Source organism: Mustela putorius, unplaced genomic scaffold (genome assembly GCF_011764305.1).
Source record: "Mustela putorius furo isolate JIRA1106 unplaced genomic scaffold, ASM1176430v1.1 tig00000174_pilon_pilon_pilon, whole genome shotgun sequence".
Lineage (NCBI taxonomy): Eukaryota > Metazoa > Chordata > Mammalia > Carnivora > Mustelidae > Mustela > Mustela putorius.
Genome location: NW_025421304.1, coordinates 8,907,903 through 8,930,934, shown reverse-complemented (window position 1 = coordinate 8,930,934; position 23,032 = coordinate 8,907,903). Strand labels below are relative to the sequence as shown.

At 39.8% G+C, this 23,032-nt stretch overlaps 2 protein-coding genes across 3 annotated transcripts in view; one reads left to right on the top strand and one right to left on the bottom strand.

The window, feature by feature from the left end:
* Positions 1-4,630: 4,630 nt before the first annotated feature.
* LOC101674654 (nucleoside diphosphate kinase A-like) lies at positions 4,631-14,033 on the bottom strand. The gene is made up of 2 exons (XM_045076022.1): positions 13,963-14,033; positions 4,631-5,318 (listed from the first exon to the last, which is right to left on the bottom strand). The coding sequence occupies exon 2, from the start codon at positions 5,273-5,275 to the stop codon at positions 4,817-4,819; it is 459 nt and encodes a 152-aa protein (XP_044931957.1). The 5' UTR covers positions 5,276-5,318; positions 13,963-14,033; the 3' UTR covers positions 4,631-4,816.
* Positions 14,034-14,290: 257 nt separating this feature from the next.
* The window catches only part of CUNH16orf87 (chromosome unknown C16orf87 homolog), a 31,047-nt gene continuing 22,305 nt past the window's right edge, over positions 14,291-23,032 (top strand). Inside the window, exons 1-2 of one of the 2 annotated variants that reach the window (XM_004744110.3) lie at positions 14,291-14,571; positions 21,363-21,459. In XM_004744110.3, the coding sequence (XP_004744167.1) occupies positions 14,506-14,571; positions 21,363-21,459 (163 nt within the window). In that variant the 5' untranslated portion in view covers positions 14,291-14,505. The remainder of the gene's footprint in view (positions 14,572-21,362; positions 21,460-23,032) is intronic. The other variant, XM_045076021.1, reaches the window with a different exon arrangement.

Below are 23,032 nucleotides of genomic sequence, written 5' to 3'. Positions count from 1 at the left end.
AATATATGGAAAAAAGTTCAAATTTACTCATAATTAAAGAAATGCAAATTAAAATAATACCTATCAATGGCAAAAACTTTAAAATATGACAATATACTTTGTTGGTGAAGCTGTGGAGAAATGGTACTCTCATACATTGCTGGTGAAAATGTGAATTGTTACAGCCCTTCCAAAGGGAAATGTGGCAATACTTAAAAATATTGTATATGGGGGCACCTGGGTAGCTCAGTGGGTTAAGCCTCTGCCTTCAGCTCAGGTCATGGTCTCAGGGTCCTGGGATCAAGCCTCACATTGGGCTCTCTGCTCAGCAGGGAGCCTGCTTCCCCCTACCTCTCTGCCTGCCTCTCTGCCTACTTGCGATCTCTCTCTGTGTCAAATAAATAAAATCTTAAAAAAAAATACTATACATATATATACACATATATGTGTATATATATGTGTGTGAGTCTGTGTGTGTGTGTGTGTGTGTGTGTGTGTGTGTATTTACTTTTTGACCCAGCAAAACAGTTTCTGGGACTCTACCATTTAGATACACCTCTAACAATATAAAAATACATACACACGGTAGATATTCACTACCGCAGTGTAATACAATGTAATTGTGAAATATTGGAAACTGTTTAAATGTCCATACATAGAAAAGTGATTAAAATGTGATATATCCATTCAATAGAGTAATGGGGCTGTGTTGAAAAAGAAAGAATGAGAATGGTCTGTATCAACAAATATGGAGTGTTTCTGAGATAATATACTGTTAAATGGCAAAAATAAAACACAAGAGTATAGTATATGGTCTTCTGTGTAAGAAAGAAAGAGATATGAGACAGTACATGTGTATCTGCTTGTTTTTGTAGAATCAATATTGGGAGGATAAACTGGAAACCAAAGTGATTATTGGTAATCCCCCTGGTAGGTGGGAAAGGAGCGCCAAAAAGTGAGGATATGGGAACTAGTGAGGAAGGAGTGACATTAGAGGGGATGGGAACGAAAAGAACTTTATTCCAAGTTGTTTCAGAAAATAACATCTTGATTGGATACTGTAATGGTAAAGATAAAAAGAATTGCACATTAATGCTATAATATAGTCAATAAATATATTTGTCACAAGGGCATAGATTAACAATTCTGTGTGTACTCTAACTGAAAAAAAAGGCAAATATGTTTTAGATAACAAAAACTGGATTTCTCACAAATAGTGAAAGAAGAAGGGTAAAATGAACTCTGGTTGGTTTGGAATCTGAGATATTATATGTATTGGTTACTATGCATGTTTCTTAGCTGTTTCCACTGAGAGTGACTAATGAACAAACCTAGGATCCAGTTTTTTATTTCTGATTCTCCATTTCTTAGAGAAGTGGTTGGTAAAGGTGCCTGGAACATCTTGATGTATGCCAGGTAACAAAACGCTTAAAGAAAACAAATGGGGGGGATAGTGTGAAAGAACTTGAGAACCATACTGAAAGAGTTCTAATGGCCAGAGCTGGAGCAATTTTAGCTAAAGAAATAATGAAATCATTGGATTATAACCCATGGAATAATAAAGTAAATATCCATGAGTCCATACTGATATAGATATAAATGGGGAAATGAACAGTTTTCACTCACAGTAAATTCCAGTTAATAACTGTGGAAGGTTGGATGGATTGAGGGAAGTAGAAAATAAGCATTAGCTAAACACAGTAATAATTGTTGCAGACAAGATCCACCAATTGATTCTAAAATTAGTTGGGGCGCCTGGGTGGCTCAGTGGGTTAAGCCGCTGCCTTCTGCTCGGGTCATGATCTCAGGGGCCTGGGATCGAGTCCCGCATTGGGCTCTCTGCTCAGCAGGGAGCCTGCTTCCTCCTCTCTCTCTCTGCCTGCCTCTCTGCCTACTTGTGATCTCTCTTTGTCAAATAAATAAATAAAATCTTAAAAAAAAAAAGATCCACCAATTGATTCTAAAATTAGTGAGTGAAAATTTGAGGAAAAGTATAGATTCAAAGTATGTTCTCCAAGATCTTCATTAATCACAAAGACAAAGATAGTAATTTTAATGGGATGAAGCCTGCCAAAATTTATCTTAGTCCGTGATCAAGGTGAACATCACAATAACAAAACATATTCACATCTTGAAACCCATGATAAAGGATGCATCATTTCTTTGTATTTTTGCCAAAAATGTATAACCTTAGTCCAGTCATTAGAAAACATTAGCCAAACCAAAATGAAATATGTATTTGACAAGGTAAAGCAATCAGAGATTGGAGGAAACTAAGGAAATGTGACAACTAAATATAATGTGGGAGTTTTTTTCTTTTACAATGGCCTGTTCTTGCTTAGTGAAACCTATTTCTTTGTTTTCTCTTTGAACATTAAAGGCATGCTTTAAAATGTCATACTTTTTTCTTAAAATGTCTCTGTTTCAGATTGTTCCATTATTTGTATGTAGTTCTGAGATATGAATTCTGTTAACGTGCTCCTTCACCACTGTGGGTTTTTTTTTTGTGTGTGTGTTTCCTACTTTTTTGCACTTGGAAAATTCTCTTTTGCTTTTGGATTTAGCTCTGTATTAAAACAAGTTTTGTTTTTTGGTTATATCTCAAGTACTGTGTTAGAAGTGGAAGAGGTGGCTTCTTGCATTAATTAAACCTACTAATATAGTAGTATATGATGGGAAACCTCTCTCCCTATTCCTGTTCCCTTTATGAATAATAGGGTAATTGCTTTCAGTGACTTAGGGGCTAAAATAAAGGTGCTCACCTTCCTAATATTTATGTTACAATTGCAATATATATATATATGTATATATATATTTATATTTGTAACAATATATTATGGTTGAGGTCAGAATTTTTTTTTCTGCGTTTGTAAAGAAGATTATCAACTTATTTCAAACAGTTTAGAACTCAAGTGATGGTAGAAAGAAATAGAATTCTTTTCCACTTTATTGTCTTGGAAGCATAGGGGAGGAAAAAGGCAGAAAAGTTACTATTGGAGTAATATATACTTAAAAGGGGTTAAAATTAAAGCTGCTGAAAAGAAAAACTTCCTCTTCCTACCCCAAGATTTCTCCCAAACATTGTCCAGATTGGAATTTTGCTGAATTAATCCCTCTTAACTCTCTCCCTCTCCTTTTTAACCTTTGGTAGGTTTAGGGCACATGTATGTTATGGTTATAGTTTTTAAAAAGTCCAATGGGCAGTGGACCCTAGGGCCATTAGAATACTTGAATGCCAGGAGAAAATGGAAAACAGTTCTTTCATATACCTGAAATATTATTTTCATTCATTTCCACCAAAATTAACTATGAAGCCCAAAAAAGTGAACTAGGCAAAAGAAGAAAAATTCCATAGTAAATAAGGATTTAGAAAATATAAAGAACTTGTGAAGTAGCAGTCATTCAGATCATGTGAAATGGGGGAAAGGAAAACCTATGAATACTTTTGTCAGAAAACATCAGAAGCAGGTATTTATCAATCCGTTATGGGAGAAATTTTTTCCAAGCATTAAATTGATCTGAGATCTTAATTTGATAGTACTGAAAAAATTGTGTGACAGACCTAAGTTCCTAGATTTAAAAGCAGAACTCATATTTTAGTTCAATAAATAAACTCATATTTATTTCTTTTATGGTGATGTTATAAAATCACTGGAAATTGTATTCCTACTGTAAAGTCATCTGCCTGATATAAACTTATGGCAGCAGAACACAGTGATGAAAACATGTATCCTTCAGATGAAATTGCTGATATTTAACTAGTTGAAACTTGACCGTGATTGATAAAGTTGATGTCAGGTTTATTTTCAGTTGTATTGTTTAGTATTCATAATGATATTATGGTCTTCAGTTTTCTTTGATGGCTGAATTTTTATTATTTATTTCCTCCACAGAAGTGAACAGTACCATATCTTTGAAAGATTTGCGAATACTATTTTTATATGAATTTAAACTAGGACACAGTGCAGCCACAGCAAGTAGAAACATCAATTCTGTCTTTGGAAAAGGCTCTGTTAGTGAAAGGACTATCCGGTGGTGGTTCGAAAAATTTCGTTCTGGGGATCTGAGTCTGAAAAATGAGCCTCGAGGGAGACCCAGATCTGTTTTAAATGAAGATCAATTGAGAGCCATGGTGGAAGCTAACCCCAAAACAGCAAGCCTCGCAGCAGACTTAGGAGTTTCTGCTACAACAATTTCTCGACACCTGGCTGCAATAGGAAAGGTGAAAAAGTTGGACAAATGGGTAGGTAACACCAGCTGATGGAGGATCACAAACTGAGATGATTAGAGATGTGCTCATACCTTAAGATTTGAAAGAGCAGAGGCCTATTTTAGAGAATATCATAAACTTTGACAAAAAATGAAAGTGGTCTGGATGATGGTTGGATGTTGGAGAAGTTACCAAGTGTGTTAAAACCATCATTGCAACCAAAAAGAAGGTTCTGGTAACTGTATGGTGGTCTGCAAAGAGAGTATTCTATTACTTTTAACTCAGGCAAAACCTAACAGTAGCATCTTATTGTAAAGAAGTTGAAATTATGTATCATTTGTCATCATTTTAAACTCTAAGAAACAGAGCACTCTCTAATAGAGAACAGTAATCGAAGGATTTGAATAAATTTTAACAATGCTGAATTGTTTTTTTGGGGGGGGGATGAAATATTTTAATTTGACAGCAGCACATAATACTGTACAGTGAGCACACCCAGCTCCAGGAGATGCCCTCCAGGTTAGAAGGAAGGTCTCAAAATTAAGTGAATTTGTTAGAGCCTGGCCCCCTGCTCAGGGGAGGGAGAGGGAATGGAATGGAATGAAAAAATGGAGGTCTGCTCTCTGATCACTCGTAGATCCAGCTCTGAGCACAGCTCTTGTAATCCACCAGCTCTTCAGGCTGGAACCACAAGCCAATCTCCTTTTCCGCACTCTCCATGGAGTCGCTGCCGTGGATAATGTGCCTGCCAACTTGGATCCAGAAGTCCCCACGGCTGGTCCCAGGCTTGGAGTCTGCAGGGTTGGTCTCCCCAAGCATCACTTGGCCTGTCTTCACCACATTCAGGCCCTCCCAGACCATGGCAACCACGGGCCCTGACTGCATGTACTTGACCAAGCCGGTAAAGAAGGGACGGTCCTTCAGGTCGATGTAGTGCTCCTTGAGAAGGTCTTCAGAAGCCTGAATTAATTTCATAGCAACGAGGTGGAATCCCTTTTGCTCCAAACGCTTGGTGATTTCTCCCACGAGGCTGCGCTGGACCCCATCGGGCTTGATGGCAATGAAGGTGCGTTCACAGTTGGCCATGGTCCCCTCCAGCAGCTCCGGTGGCAACTCCTTCTCAACAATGCTGAATTTTAAATATATTTGGAGAAATTTATCATTGGGGGAAAGCAGTTAATGCTAATAGTGTGTATTTTGGTTGAATAAAACTTTTCTTTTTCTGAAAAACGCAACATTTTCATTTTTATATTAAGGCAGTTTCATATGGCTCAACTTAATACCTTCTCAGACCCTGGCAGAACATGAAGACTGCAAGATACCTAATATACTGGAAAACTACAGGCTGCCCCTGAGTTTTGAGCTTCTTCATTGGAGGAATGTGGAACAACCCAGAGTGTATGTGTGTGTGAAAGATGCTTAGGACTCAGCCATGCAAAAATCTGGGTAAAGAGGGTTTTAGGGGAATAAGCAAAAGCTCTCAGGGTTTCGGAAGATATATATATATATATATATATTTTTTTTTTTTTTTAAGATTTTATTTATTTGACAGACGGAGATCACAAGTAGGCAGAGAAGCAGGCAGAGAGAGAGGGGGAAGCAGGCTTCCCACTGAGCAGAGAGCCTGATGTGGGGCTCGATCCCAGGACCCTGGAATCATGACCTGAGCTGAAGGCAGAGGCTTTAACCCACTGAGCCACCCAGGTGCCCCTCAGAAGATATTTTTTGAGTAAAGAAGTGAAAGCATGTTTCTGATACAAGAGCCGTGCACACAGTAGGCATGGCATACTGGTGCTTTTGAGTGATAATACTTATTCTGTCACACAAAGCCAATCCTTCGTCCATCATTATTTTAAAAAAATATATAAGTGGCGTTATCAGAGACCATTATTAAGGGCCTTTTTTTTTTTTTTAAAGATTTTATTTATTTATTTGACAGACAGAGATCACAAGTAGGCAGAGAGGCAGGCAGAGAGAGAGAGAGAAAAAGAGGGAAGCAGGCTTCCTGCGGAGCAGAGAGCCCGATGCGGGGCTCGATCCCAGGCCCCTGAGATCATGACCCGAGCCGAAGGCAGCAGCCCAAACCACTGAGCCACCCAGGCGCCCCTATTAAGGGCCTTTTTATGATTATGTAGCTAGATGTAGTTACTTCTGGCATTCATGGATTAAGTTGGGGTAAAGATATTGGGATGGTTCTCTTCCTGCTTCTCTCCCTTCTGATGATCTACTGTGTCTAATCTGTGACGGATAGCTAAGGAATCCTAAAAGCTAAGAGGTGAGGAAAAGGCATCTGGAATGGATTTTACTTGAGAGACATAGAGGGAAGGAGGGAGGACAAGGAATGGAGGGAAAGATGGAATGGAAATCCCCTAAAGTAGAATTTGACTGTGAGCCAAAGAATTAAAGACCATGGGATGCATTATTGCAAATTAAAAAAAATAAAAAAGATGTCCCTTCCTTTGGGTAGAAGCAGCCCAAGTACTATGACACAAGGCTTTGTGAGCAGAGTGTTTTTGTCTTTCAGCTCTAATTTACTCCCCTGGCTCGGTGCCCTGGTCTGGAGTCACCTGCTGATTTTACTGCTCCATCCTTGGGTTGTCAAAGAATCTGTCAATGTTGTTGTGAATTCCTTCTCAAGAATGAAGAATGAATCAAGAATGAAGCCTGAGACTTAGGTCAGACTGATAGGGTAACGAGGCTAAAACTAGAGGTGTGGGAAGGACTTTATATGAAAGTCAGCAAGCACAAGGGTGATGTCAAATGGTCACATAAGGTTGGCCAATGTGGAAGAAAGTGGTGGTGTATAGTTACTTTGGGTAGTAGTTGCTTTGTGGCCATCCATCCTTCCCTCACTTCTCAGACCTCTCGTTAGACTTCCAGAGCTGGATGATGGACTTTCGTTTAAAATAGTCAGCAGTGGGGCCCCTGGGTGGCTCAGTGGGTTAAAGCTTCTGCCTTCAGCTTGGGTCATGATCCCAGGGTCCTGGGATCGAGTCCTGCATCAGGCTCTCTGCTCAGCAGGGAGCCTGCTTCTCTCTCTCTCTCTCTGCCTGCCTCTCTCCCTACTTGTGATCTCTGTCAAATAAATAAATAAAATATTAAAAAAAAAAAAGCAGATATCCCTGTTCACTCCAAATGAGTGGTTTCTTCCAAGAAGAACCAGTGAAATGTGATGAGAGAGGGAAAGGAGCAGTTAGTTATAGGATGTTGAATTATCCTATCAATTATCCTTACCCCCTCCAAAAAGGGGTATAGACTTGAGAGGCAGAAATGAACCCTTGTTCATTGTGAGCAAACACACGGATTGAGTTGTACCTGAACTACTATTAGTGTATTTTGGTTATGTGAGATAGTAAATACCTTCTTAGTGCTCCAAAAACAAAGCTTTCAAAAGCTCCTTGGTTGAGTGTCGAAAGAAAGGAGTGGAGGTGGAGGTTGCTATATCTTATCTTCCCACCTTGTCCCTGAGGTAGCTTGGGTCCTGATTGCAAAAGGAATAAGAAGTGGCAGGGCTCCTGGGTGGCTCAGTGAGTTAAGCTCTGTTTTTGGCAGGTCATGATCCTAGGGTCCTGGGATGGAGCCCCAAGTCAGGCTCTCTGCTCCGCGGGGAGCCTGCTTCCCTCTCTCTCTGCCCTTCTGCTTCCCTCTTTTTCTCTCTCTCTCTCTGCCTGCCTCTCTGCCTACTTGTGATCTCTGTCTGTCAAGTAAATAAATTAACATCAACCAAAAAAAGGAGTAAGTAGTGGCTTTCAGGGGAATCTGGCTGGCTCAGTCAGTCAAGCATGCAACTCTTGATCTTATTGTAATGAGTTAGAGCCCCATACTGGGGTAGAGTTTACTTAAAAACAAAACAAAAAAGTGATTTTGAATTTTGGTTTATTATATACATAATAGCTGTTATTAAAGAACTTCCTGCCTTGATCTAATTGCTTAAGTGAGACTAGAGCACCTATAGCCACTTTAATGGTATGCATGAAAGATCTTGGGCACAGAGATAGCGTCCAAAGCCCAGTGGAAAGTGGACTCTTCTAGGACCTGTCAGTGTGTTGGACTCTGTCTTCCTCTTCCTGTTGGTGCTTTTGCCGCAGTAGCCTCCTTTCACTTCCTTTGACCTCAGTTAATTTGTTCATGCTGCTTACTGGTCTTCATGTCATTAACTGCCTGTCACACACATTTCCTCCAGGACGTCTTACCTGATTACCCCACCATACTGTAGGTCAGGTCCCCTTGTCATGGCCTTAGGACTCCAGGATGGTTCCTTCATAACTATAATCACAGTAGTTATATGTTTATTTGTGTGATAGTATGTGTTTGTCATCTTCTGTGCTAGATTATAAAATTCACAATAGTGGGGACTTTTTTGCTCACAAGGTCATACCCCTATCAAGAGCACAATGTCCAGCACATGGTAAGTACCTAATAAATGTTTGTTAAATGAATGAATAAGTGTTAGGGCCAGTCTCATCCACTTTGTAGAAAACCCTTGTTTTGGTATCAGTTTAAGTAAGGAATATGTTGATAGCAGATCATTGAAAACCTAACGAGCAGTGGCTTAAATAAGTAGATTTTGTTTACTGTAACTTACAAAAATTTTCAGACATACAAAATACCCAAATTTTACAGTAAACACCTATATGCCAATCACCTAGATTGTACCATTTGACATTTTACTCTGCTTTATCACTTATCTACTCATGTAACTATCCTTTTTAAAATATGAATTGTAATGTAAAGTAGTAGACATTAGCACATTTCACCCTAAATACTTCAGCATACCTGTCATTACCTAGAGTCCAATATTGCCTTCAGGCTCTTGTTCTTGTAAATTTAAATTCGATAAAATGTCCAAATCTTAATTGTACTGTTTAGTATGTTTTGATAAATGCAAATATTTGTGTAACACAAACCCCTATGAAGATATAGACTATTACTGTCAGCCCAGAACGTTCTTTCATACCTTTTCATTTTATCCCCACTCTTATCCCTAAAGGCAAACACTGCTCTGATTTTTTTCTACCATGAAATAGTTTTGGCTGTTCTAGAAGTGCACATAAATGGAATTGTATAGTATGTGCTCTTTTGTGTAAGGCTTCTTTAACTAAGCATCATGTTTTTGAAATTAATCCATTTTGTTGTATGTACCAATATTTCATTCCTTTTAAAAGTTGACTAGTGGGGCGCCTGGGTGGCTCAGTGGGTTAAGCCACTGCCTTCGGCTCAGGTCATGATCTCAGGGTCCTGGGATCGAGTCCCGCATCGGGCTCTCTGCTCAGCAGGGAGCCTGCTTCCTTCTCTCTCTCTCTGCCTGCCTCTCAGTGTACTTGTAATTTCTCTCTGTCAAATAAATAAATAAAATCTTTAAAAAAAAAAAAAATATAAGTTGACTAGTATTCCATGAAATGAATATAACAATTTTTCTGTTTACCTGTTTGAAACATTTGTGGAATTTTTTTTACAGTTTGAGCTTATTATAAATAAAGCTGTTGTGAATATTCTTGCACAAGTTTTTTTGTGGACATTTGTTTTCATTTCTCTTGGATAAATACCTAAGATTGTCAATACCGGGTCATAGGCTATGTGTATATTTAGTTTTCTAGACCTTTTCCCAAAGAGATTACACCATTTTATACCCTCTTCCCCCCAACATTTGATGTTATTCTTCTTCTCTCTTCTGGTGGGGGTGGAGCTGTGTCTTATTTTGAACTATTTTCCCTCTTTCACATTATAAGGATTCTAGGGAGACAGGCCATAACTGGGGTAGTTACTTAACAATGCAGTCAGGGACCCAGGCACTTCCTAGCCTTTTTTTTTTTTTTAAGATTTTATTTATTTATTTGACAGAGATCACAAGTAGGCAGAGAGGCAGGGAGAGAGAGAGAGAGAAGCAGGTTCCCTGTTGAGCACAGAGCCCGATGCGGGACTCGATCCCAGGACCCTGGGATCATGACCTGAGCCGAAGGCAGAGGCTTTAACCTACTGAGCCGCCCAGGCGCCCCACTTCCTAGCTTTTTGTTCATCCTTAGTGGATTGATCATAGTTCCATGCATGGCATCTGGGGTAGACAGCCCTGCCTCTTGGTATTCTTGCCCTTGTGTGATCTCCTCTGAGTGTGGGCTGGGTGACTAGCTTTTTTTTTTTTTTTTTTTTTTTAAGATTTATTTGAGGGCACCTGAGTGGCTCACTGGGTTAAGCCTCTTCCTTCGGCTCAGGTCATGATCTTGGGGTCCTGGGATTGAGCCCTGCTTCAAGTTCTCTGCTCAGCAGGGAACCTTGTTTCCCCCTCCCTTTCTGCCTACTTGTGATCTCTCGGTCTCTTTCTGTCAGATAAGTACATAAAATCTTTTAAAAAAACAAAACAAGATTTATTTGAGAGCATGCAAGTGTATGCGTGCAAGGAGGTGTGTCAAGGCAGAGGGAAGGAAATCCTCAAGCAGACTTCCTGCAGAGCAGGGAGCCTGACTCCCGTGGGGGGCGGGGGGGTCAAAGACCTAAGCCAAAATCAAAAGTTGGGCACTTAACTGTCTGAGCCACCTAGGTACCTCTAGCTTCTAATGGAATATAGCAGAAGTAAGGGGATGCCACTTCTGAGATTAAGTTATAAAAAGAATGTGGCTTCTTTCATGCACGTTCTTTCTCATTCTTTTTTTTTAGATTTTATTTATTTATTTGACAGTGAGAGTTCACAAGTAGACAGAGAAACAGGCAGAGAGAGAGGGGGAAGCAGGCTCCCTGCTGAGCAGAGAGCTGGATGTGGAGCTCCATCCCAGGACCCTGAGATCATGACCTCAGCTGAAGGCAGAGGCTTAACCCGCTGAGCCACCCAGGTGCCCCTTTCTCATTCTTTTTTCTAGGGAAAGCCAAATTGTCATATTGTGAGACAACTTACAATTGCCATGTTGTGAAGAGACTATGTGGATGTGATGAGGGACAGTGGGGCGTGCCAACAATCAAAAGAGTAAGCTTAGAAGTGGATCCCCCCTAGCTGAGCATTCAGGTGAGACTGCAGAACCACACCTGGATTTCTGACCCACAGAAAGTGGGATAATAAGTGTTTGCTGTTTTAAGCCACCACGTTTTGGTGTAATTTGTTACATAACAGTAGATAACTAACTAGCACAACACCTCATTGTCTCATGTCATAAGATGACTTCTGTACCTTTAGGGTCTCATGTTCATTACTCCACAGATAGTAAGAAAAAGTGTGAAAGGCAAAGCACAAAAAGTGCAAAAGGCAAAAGACAAAGTTTTTTTTTACATTAATCCGTTCATTTTTATCAAGAACTCAGAACCTTTCTAAAAAATCCTACTCAGCAGACAGGTTTATATCTAATAGGCCAGAGATAACACCACATATATGATCATGGCCATGATCTTCTAGTCTTAGCTAGAAGGTGGCTAGAGAGAAAGGGGGACCTAGATGAAGTTTACATCAACCAACTCTCAGTCTCTGGCACATGAACCATTTCAGAAACCCCATAAAGTTAAAGACCTCTTCCTTGGGTGCCTGGGTGGCTAAGTGGGTTAAAGCCTCTGCCTTCGGCTCAGGTCATGATCCCAGAGTCCTGGGATCGAGCCCCACATCAGGCTCTCTGCTCCGAGGGGAGCCTGCTTCCTCCTCTTTCTCTGCCTGCCTCTCTGCCTACTTGTCATCTCTGTCTGTCAAATAAATTAAAAAAAAAAAAAAAAAAAAAGACCTCTTCCTTAACACCTACCCCAGCCAAGTGGCCTTTTGAGGAAATTTCCAGAAAATGGACCAATTCAAATGAAACTTTCAGAAAACGCCTCAGGGTCTGGATGGCAGGACTTAGATTTCTGATTTATGCTCCACACCATTCTTGGAAAGCTGCAGCACTACCTTCCACTGTTACTTCTATTCTTCCAGTCCTTTGCCGTAGAAACTTCAGAGTCATGCTGGAAATATCTCTGATCACTCCCTCCCCAGCAAAATGGCTCCTCAAGCTCTAATACTATGGACTTCATTCTTTTTTTTAATCCCTCCCCTCTCCTCCTTTACCTACTTTTTCTTTAAGATTTCATTATATATATATTTCATTATATTTATTTCATTTATTTGAGAGAGAGAGAGAGGGAGAGAGAGAGTGTGTGTGCGTGTGTGTGTGAGCGCGCACACGCGCACGACATGGGGGAGGGGCAAAGAGGGAGAGGGAGAAGCAGACTTCCTGCTGATTAGGGAGTGGGATATGGGGCATCATCCCAGGATTCTGGGATCATGACCCAAGTTGAAAGCAGCCGCTTAACTGATTGAGATATCCTGGTGCCCCTGACCTTTCTTTCCTCAGGTCTGATACTTGATGTAATTTGCAGGACCAGTCATTCTCAAATTCAAATCGAATCCCATTACTCCCTAACTTCCCCCATTGCCCTCAAGATGAGGCTTGAACTTCTTCCCATGGTAGCAAAAACCTGCATAACTAGATATGGCCCACTTCCCCAGCCTTAACTCTTTGCTCTGGTTTTGGTGTTACACAACACCAAATTGCTGACCTCTCTGCCTTTGCTTACTGTCCCATCTGCCCAGTACAGCTTCACTTTTGATTAAGAACACCAGTTGACATCCTTAGGGATTCAGCTTTTGTGACAACTTTTCTACAAAGCTTTCTAGGACAACTAACTCCTTCTTCAACGGTGGGTCTGCTGGCTTCCTCAGTACCTCAGTAGTTGTGTTCAAATCCTTATCCCTTTATGGGGGAAAAGGCCATACTAGGTTTACCTCGTAGAAAAATAAAATAAAACAAAAGGATATGGAATGAAAAATAATTCTCCCTCCTACGCCTGTCCCCCAGTTCCTTTTCTCCAGTTTCTTAATGCATATGCAAGTATAAATACATTTTTGCATTATTTTTGCACAATCTTAAGGGAGTTCTATGCCTTGTTTTTCCAATTAACTGTATTTTGGAGATCACTGTATCAGTTCACATAGACCTATTTCATTCTTTAAAGAGTTGCAGGAATATTCTGTTGTATGCATATCTTAACTTGCTCAAGCAATTTGTTGTTGGACATCTGGGGTGTTTCTCATTTTGCTCTGACAAGCAGTGCCACAAAGCACCTCATCGTTGCACAAATGGATTTGAGTACAGGTGGAAAATATCTTTTGCACAGATTCTTAAGAGCGGAATTGCTAGATTATAAGGCTAGGTCAAAGACCAAGAGGATTGTAAATTTTTTTTTTCTTAAGATTTTATTTATTTGACACAGAGAGAGAGAGAAAGAGAGAGAAAGTGAGTGAGAGCACAAGCAGGGGGATTGGCAGGCAGGCAAGCAAGCAGAGGGAGAGGGTGAGGGAGAAGCAGGTTCCCGCCCAGCAAGGAGTCCGATGTGGGGCTTGATGCCAGGACCCTGGGATCATGACCTGAGCCAAAGGCAGCTGCTTAACCGACTGAGCCACCCAGGCATCCTGAGGATTGTAAATTTTTATATACAGCTCTAAATAGTCAAACGATTTACTCCTCCCATCAACAATCCAGTTCTGCTGTATTCTAGTTAGGCCATGTACCACAGTAGTCTGGATATTTTTTGAGGGCGGGCATTTCCTAGTATTTATATTTGTCTGGCAGTATTGACCTTTCTTCAATAAATATTTGACTTAACGTTGAATTTTACGTCTTAGTGTCGAGTCTAGGGCTTGGTATATAGCAGACTCAGCAGGTGTCTATTACAATTCCTCAGCGATTAAAGTTGCTAACATTTATTTTAGTGTATTAAATGCCAGGACCTGTGTAAGCACTTTCCCTTCCACCTCTTTCACTCACGTTCTCCTTCCTCCCGGGGAGAGGGCGGGCCCCGCACCAGGCCCGCCCTCCTGTGCATTCGTTGGTCAAACCCGACGCCCGTTACGGCCGAGTCCCGCCCTAACCACGCCCCCACGCCGTCCGCGGGGCCGTGAGAAGGCGTGGCCATAACCGGACGGTTATAGCCGCCGGACGGTTCAGGAGGTCTCTCGTGAGTATCCGGACGCTCTCGAGGACCTGAGCGGCGCCCGTGGGAGCGCGCTTCGCGGTGCCGGTGGGAGCACGCTTCGCGGTCCCGGTGGGAGCACGCTTCGCGGTCCCGCGGAGCAGGCGCGAGAGGCCCGTGGCCGCGGCGGGCGGACGCCTTGCCCCGCCCCCGCTGCTCTCAGGCTCCGCCCGGGCTCGCGCACACGCGCGCGCTCCCGTTCAATCCTCGGTCTGGCCCGCGGGGACCGGGCGGGTGGAGGCTGGGCTGCTGAGATACGAGGGGAGGAGCCGGAGGAGCCGGAGCTGCCGCCGCCACAGCCACTGCCACAGCCGCCGCCGCCGCCGCTGGAGAAGAGCATGTCTGCAACTAGAGCCAAGAAAGTGAAGATGGCCACCAAATCGTGCCCCGAGTGCGACCAACAGGTGGGCGCCGGGGGCCGGACCCGGGGGCCGGCGGGGCGGGAGCGCGGGCAGGCGGCCGTTGTCGGCGGCGGTTGGCTGTGGAGAGGCCGCCTCGCCGGGTGGTCTGGCCCGTGGGCTCGGTGTCCATGGTGGGAGGCCGGGCTGAGCCGAGGGGATGCCAGGGGGACTCCCGGGGTTGCAGTGGCTGGTCCCCACCTGGAGGCGTTAGCCGGGCAACTGTGTGTGTCCTGCAGCCCGTGGCGCGGGAGGGAGGCGTGGGTTTGTCGGGAGCGGACCGGGCGCCCTGTCCGGAGCCTCCCAGAGTCGCCTGGCCGGCTCTGGGTGACAGCGGCGGGAGTGTGGGGACAGTGGCCTAAGTGGACGAGCACGGCCCCTTCAGTCCCCTTCTGCCGCGACGAGAATGCCCGGTGTGCCCGACTCCCGAGTCCAGGCTCCAGGCTCCGAACGCCCCTCCTGCCACGCAGGGTTGCTTTGTTCCCATCAGATGTATACTGTGAACCCCAAAACTGTTCCACCGCGACCGGGGCGGACGCTTAAATGTGACAAAAGGGGCCGCAATCAATGATTTGAAGTTTAAGTGAATTTGGACGTTTTCCCTCCTAAATATATTTCTTATATTTCTGATGGAAATAATCGTGGATCTTTACATTGTTTTTGTGGAACATTATTGAATAACGCCCCCATTGAAGCCCTTTCCTTCTGGGCTCTCTTCACTTCCCGCACCCGCCACCGTATCCGCTGTTAAAAATTTGGCGTTTCTGCTTCATGATCTTTTAAAAAATTTATATGTAGTTTCATGAAATTTAAATGACTCCTTTCTACACAAAATTAATAGTGTCATAGTTGTAATTTAAAAATCTCATTTTACAGTTTCTTAGTTTTATGCATGCCTCATTCTTTACTGGAATAATGGACGTTCCTTACAACCTACTGAGTTAAAACTGAATTAAAACCATCCGAAGGCCCTTATTTCATGCCAGTGTGCAGCTCTCGGTGTAATTTTTTTCTTTTCTACTAAGAGAATTTTCTCCAAATGAATACTTCTCTCCTCCCCCTTAATTTTTTTTTTTTTTTTTTTTTAAATCAGGAGTAATTTGAAATGGCTGGAGACTTTTTTAAAAATAGCATGCTGATGTCGGAACATTCTTTAAGAGCAATCTTGTACCTTGATCAAATCTTGTAAACGAAAATGTTACATGTTTTATTCAGTATCTTTTATGGGCATGGTAGAAATTCAAGGAAGGAAGATTGTGCAAGGAGAATTAGAGTTTATTGATGTTCTGAGTTTATTGAATATGCAGTAAAAAAACAATTTAGTTATGTTTTCCAAAGTAGAGTTAAACTTCCATTCTTACCATTTGACTTAGTTTACCACATAAACTAAATTTGTTAAATTCTAAGAAAAATGGACTTCCTAATTTAAGTCTCTTTGCAGGACATTGTATCAATATTTAAATCATTTCCATTTGTTCCAATTAACTGTGCTGAAGTATAAGGTTGACATGTTATGCTTTATGTATTCCAGTGTCTGTAGGGCATAAGTTACTGCAAACCTTGACCTTGTTTTACTTGGCGTAAACTAATCTTTTGGAAAAAGTAACCTGTTTTTAATATCCTGGTTAAAGAAAAAGGAAAGGACAATAAACTTCTTAGGAGTCCCTGTAATTGTACAACAAAATGTGATCAGCAGTTTGTTTATAAACATACATTAATTTTGTTATACGCACACAATATATCCTCCCTTTCCCTCAGCTGTCATAACAAAATACCATAGGTTAACTGGCTCAAACAATAGCAACTTATTTTCTCATAGTTCTGGAGGCTGGAAGTCCAAGATCTGGCAAAGAGAGAGCTTTCTGGTTCCCTTCTTATAAGGCCACTAATCCCATCACGAGGGGCCCCACCACCATGACTTTAAATCTGATTATCTAACCTCCAAATACCTTGATATTGGGGTTTAAGACTTAAATATATGAATTTTTTGGGAAGGGGGGAAGGTGCTACATAATTTTGAATGTTGGTTTTGTTCTTTATTGTAAATATTTAAGAGAATATAAGAGCTAATTAAAACTTTTGGCGATTCTTTTTTTTTTTTTAAAGATTTTATTTATTTGTTTGACAGATCATAAGTAGGCAGAGAGACAGGCAGAGAGAGAGGAGGGAGCAGGCTCCCTGCTGAGCAGAGAGCCTGTTGTGGGGCTTGATCCCAGGACCCTGGGATCATCACCTGAGCTGAAGGCAGAGAGCCACCCAGGCGACCCTCTTTTTTTTTTTTCTAAGATTTTTATTTATGTATTTGTCAGAGAGAGCACAAGCATGCAGAGTGGCAGGCAGAAGCAGAGAGAGAAGCGGGCTCCCTGCTGAGCAACTAGTGCAATGTGGGACTCCATCCCAGGACCCTGGGATCATGACCTGAGCTAAGGCAGTGGCTGAACCAACTGAGCCACCCAGGCATCCCTAAAACTTTTGGTGATTCTTAAAATTGATATATCTTTTACTAAAAGTGACTGGTTTGAAGGAAATAAAAGATTAATTTTTACTTATAATTATTGGAGAGTACAAGCTTCTTTGTAGTTATAAAAAAGAAAACAAATTATAGGGGCACCTGGGTGGCTCAGTCATTAAGCATCTGCCTTCGGCTCTGGTCATGATTCCAGGGTCCTGGGATGGAGCCCCACATCGGGCTCCCTGCTCATCTGGAAGCCTGCTTCTCCCTCTCCCACTCCCCTTGCTTGTGTTCCCTCTCTTGCTGTCTCTCTCTGTGTCAATTAAATAAATAAATATTTTTTTTTTAAAGATTTTATTTATTTATTTGACAGCGATCACAAGTAGGCAGAGAGGCAGGCAGAGAGAGAGAGAGAGGAAGGGAAACAGGCTCCCTGCTGAGCCGAGAGCCTGATGCGGGGCTCAATCCCAGGACCCTGAGATCATGACCTGAGCTGAAGGTAGAGCCTTCACCCACTGAGCCACCCAGGCACCCCTAAATAAATAAAATCTTAAAAATAATTATAATCCAGAAGTCATTTTTTAAACATCATTAGATTACTGGTATTCTAAGTTGTTTGATGAATATTAGTACTAGGAATAGTTTATAAACATAAAAGGGTATGTAAAATCTTTAAATTTTGAGAAGATTGCACCACTTGAATAGATTTACATATGTTCTGTATCTGTGTGTGTAGATTTAAAAACAGGTACAGAGATCAGCAAACAAGAAAGAACTAGATTTTCAGTTGTTTTATAACATTTCCTTTACATGTCTCTGTTGAAAATACCATTCTGAAACATCTAAACCACAATACTTTTCATTTTCGAGAGGTTTCACATGCAGTAGCTCAAATTACTGAGCCATTTTGTGTGTAGTAATATTCAAGATTCTTGTTAGTTTCCTTGTATCTTTTGTGTATGTTTCTGCTTTTGCCTTAATTTTTTTTAAAAATAGAGCAGCTTTTTCTTTCCATTTATAGGAAATTTTATGTGTTATGTAGCAAATATGTCTACTGTAGGTCACTTTGATTGTCTTAGCAGCAAGAATGTAAATGAGTTCTCTATAATGTGGTTATTTTAAACTTTTTTAAGAATCAGTGAAACAATGTAAGAACAGGATCTGGTTTCTTGCACTTTTTCCTTAACCCTTTTTTTTTTTTAACCTTTTACTTGTTTTTAGCTGTTTTACTTGTAAACATAAAAACAACCTGAATGTACTTTTCAAGGAATAAATTGATGAACTATTAATAAGTCATCAATAAACAAAACCTTGGGTTTTTTTTTCCCCCCTATTTCAAAACACTGAGAGTATAGAATTAGAACGTTTGTTAGTATCATTGTTGGCATTACAACTGAAATTTGAAGGAGATGTAGGGTTTTTTTTGTTTGAAACCAAATTATACTGTGAAGAGATTAATATTACTGAAGTCTACTCTATTTAATATTTCTTTTTCTAGGATTTGGATTGTGATGCAGTTGGTTGTATTTTTTTCAGAGTTGGTATTGAGAGAAGGAGTTTTCCATTTTAAAATTTTATTTGGGTGACTCAGCTCAGGCACGTAAATGTTTCTTGATCATAAAACACTCTCTAAGGAGTGAAAATCAGCTTATCAATTAGTGTTTGTTTGTGCATTCTTTCATCCCAAAGCCATATGTACATGTCTGAGATACCTACGTGCAGCCCTCTGTTAATTTAGGATATGTGTTGATGTATTTTTCTTGTGTATAATACAGAGACCTAAATTTAAATTTGTTCATTTTTAGTAGCTGGAAGAAAATGCTTGCAAATTAGCAAAGGATCTTTTGAATAAGAACATCATGACTCTGTGTTTTTTGGATAACAGTAATTTAAAACAATTTATATTACAGTGAATGTCCTTAATAATGTGTGTAAGTATAAAGGAAATGAGTCAGTACCTTCGAGTTTAGTTTCTATGAAGATGTGAAATTTTTAAAATGACAAACATCTATTTTGGGTACATTTTACAGTATTAAAAAATGTAACATTTCATTTTCTGTCCTGGCATGAAAGAATCTCATCAAATTTTTTATAAAGCTTGCTATTTGACCTATCTGGAGTTTGATTATTTTTATGAGTCATTGTTATTTTTCTTAAATGCAAACTAGAGATCCTTTGTTCAGTGTTTTTATGAAAAGAAAAAGAATTATGCCAAAATATTAATTTAGCTTAATAAGATCAAGTATTTATATTTCAGACTCTGAAGCATTCTTTACATACATGGATAAAAAGCTTTATTATTATTACTATTATTTATTTAGTTAGTTAGTTTAGAGAGAGAGCGTGCACTGAGGTCAGGGAAGAGGGAGGGAGAATCCTTCAGCAGACTGCCCACGGATTATGGAGCCCTACAAAGGGCTCAATGCTAGGACCCCAAGATCATGACCAGAGCCAAAATCAGGAGTCAGCCACTTAACAGACTGAGCCACACAGGTGATCCTGGATAAAAAGCTTTATAATTGTAACTAAACTTTTACACAAGCAGAACAGTGGGCAAATGGAATTTATCTTAAAAGATGAATTGCAATTTTCTGACCATAAATTATTTTGTGAGTACTTTTTGTTGAGATTAATTTCTGGTTTTTCATGTGTCTTGATTTCAAGGATCATTAAAGTTAAATGAGTGAAATGATTGTGGAGAAATCAAAACATTTTAAAAATGATTTTTAGTGACATTTGGCTTTTGAAAAATCATAGACTTGAAATAGAGAAAGGAGCTACTTGTAATGTACACATTTAGAAACAGGAGTTTGAAAAGCTTAAGTTTTATCCAATGTCCTTTCTGGAGCTGAGACTAAAAGATCCTTGATCTTGACTCCTCCTATATTCTCTTCTGTTTGTGCTGTACTTTTGTCCCACAAAGTAGTTGTTGTAAACTATTCTTTTTTTGTTAGTGCTAATTTGTCCTCTCTAATTTGTTAGTGGTAATTGTCCTTTCCTATTAGAACTAGAGTAATTTTCAGTATTTTCCCTTAAAAAATTTTTTTTTAAGGAAAGTATAGTTGGCATACATTAGTTCCAAGTGTACCACATAGTGTTTTGACAGTCCTATAGGTAGGTTATGCTATGCTCACGATAAATGTAGCTACCATCTGTCTCCATACAAGGCTACTCCAGTACCATTGACTGTATTTTCTATGCTATACTTTTCAACCCAGTGACTTACTTATTCTAAAATTAGGAACCTATACCTCCCACTCCCTTCACTCATTTTGCCTGTTCCCCTAACTCCCCCCCGCAACAAGGGGCCATCAGTTTGTTCTCTATATTTATGGGTCTGTTTTCTGCTTTTGTTTGTTTGTTCATTAGTTTTGTTTTTTAGATTTCATGCATAAGTTTTTTAGATTTCATAATTTCATATTTGTCATTTTCTGACATACTTAGCATAATATTTTCTAGATTTGTCCATGTTGTTGCAACTGGCAAAAGTTCATTCTTTTTTTATGTCTGAGTAATATTCCTGTGTGTGTGTGTGTTTCACATCTTCATCCATTTATCTATGGATGGACACTTGGGTTGCTTCCATATCATGGTTATTATAAATAATGCTGCAATAAATCTAAAGGTGCATATATCTTTCAAATTAATGCTTTTGTTCTTTTTGGGAAAATAGTGGAAGTATTCTCCCCTTTTGAAATGTCTGGCCCATCTACCTTTTCTCTATTTCCATCCTCACTTTTCCGGTTGGGTCTTCATTTTTATTCTGGAATTACTTTAATTACTTTCCAGCCACGTTCCCTTTTCCAGTTGGTGCTAATAAACTGCTATCAAACAGATATTTTAGGAAATACTACCTTTTTCCCACATAGTTTCCCTTGTTCTGATTCTGTTATTGTTTTCCCATCAGCACATGTTTATCATGCATTTTCTTTTCCTTTTTTTTTTAAAGATTGTATTTATTTATTTGACAGATCACAGGTAGGCAGAGAGGCAGGCAGAGAGAGAGGGGCGGGGGAAGCAGGCTTCCTGCTGAGCAGAGAGCCAGATGCAGGGCTTGATCCCAGGACCCTGAGATCATGACCTGAGCCGAAGGCAGAGGCTTAACCCATGAGCCACCCAGGTGCCCCTATCATGCATTTTCTATATACATGGTATTGTAAAGCATTAGGAGAATGTGAAGATGTACAAGACACAATACCAGTCTCAATTTGATTAAGGAAGTGGTGTTTAAATAAGTCTATGATTCATGCTTTGGTAATTTATCACTCAATTCAGAAGACTACATAAACACTGAAAAGTTTAAAAGAAAAATAATAATAATACACTTTTTCTTATTTTTATACAGGTTCCTGTTGCATGTAAATCGTGTCCCTGTGGTTATATATTTATTAGCAGAAAACTTTTAAATGCAAAACACCCAGAGAAATCACCACCTTCTACAGGTAATTGTGAGAGTTTACCACATATTTAGCTTTTTGATTTAGAAGTATAAAATGAATTTTTGTGAATATATTACTTAAATCTTTTTTTGAATTTAAAAATTAAAACTTATTGAAGTATGCCTTTGGTTTTTATTAGCTGTTGGTAACCAGTTTATGACATTAGTTTGCTCTTCATTCCATTTAAATGTTAACTCCCTTATAATGATAAAACTTAAAGCAAATTTTCTGTTTTTTATTATTGGAGGATGAAAAGTCATTGAAGGGTTTTAAGTGAGGGAGTGATCTGATCTGATTTCTAAAAATAAAAGATTTTAAATTAAGGTATAATTGACATTCAATATATTGCATGTATTTAAAGTATGCAGCTTGATAGGTTTTGTCCCATGATTATACCAGTCACCACAATCAAGATAATGAATAATGTTTATCATTCCCGAAAGTTTTCTAGTTCCCCATTGTTATTCTCTCCTGGATACCCCCACCCCCAGATAACCACTGAGGTGCTTTCTGTCATTATTTCTAGAACTTTATATATAAATAGAATCATATAGTTTGTACTCTCTCTCTTTTTTTTTTTTTTTGGCCTGGCTTCTTTCATTGAGCATAATTTAAGATTTAGCCATATCTTTGTGTATATCAGTAAAAATTAATTCCTTTTTACTGCTTAGTAGTGTTCTTTATATGGATATACCACAATTTGTTTATCCATTCAGTGGTTGATGGACATTTGGTTTTATCCTCCTCAGTGCTAGTAAACTTTATAATGACCTAAACTAGTGGCTGGAAAAATATGACTTGATTTAATGTGAATGTAATTTTTAGACATATTGTTTTTTTTATAATTATCTGATTTAGAATATCTAAAAAAATTTTTTTTTTGAATTTTGCTTTCCGGTTAATGTAGACAAATTTATTTATTCGATGGATTAAATTTTGAAATTCAGAAACATGAAATTTTGTTATTTATCCTTAGATAAAATCAGAATAGTGATGATCTCCAAATAAGAGTAGATTGAGTACAAATAAATTTTGAGTATCTGCTGCATGCTAGGCACTGTTCAAGCCTTGAGCATAAAGGAATGAATGAATCTACTGTCAAGGCAGGTTCACTACTGTTATGGAGCTTACAGTCTGTGGGCATGAGATAGGCAATAAACAAATAAACAGGGAGAATACCAGCTTGTGATAAATGCCTTGTAGGAAATTAAAATAGATTGTTGTCCTAGCCTGTGACTGGAAGGCTACTTTTGATTAAGTGGTTGGAGAAGGCCTCTCTGAGAAGGGACATTTAAACTGAGGCTGAATTGAAACAAGGGGCTACCCATGATAAGATCAAGGAGAAGAACATCCTCGACAGATGAAATAGCAAATGCAAAAATGTTAGGGCTGGAAAAAGTTTGGTGTATTTTAGGAACTAAAATGCCTGTGTGGTTGCAGTGTAGACAGTAAGAGCAGGGGGGTGAGGGTGATGAGGCCAGAGGGAAAGGCAGAGATCAGATTGTATAGGGCTTTATAAACCAGAGTAAGAAGTTTTGGGTTTTCTTCTTAAAATATGAGGACAAACTATTCCTAG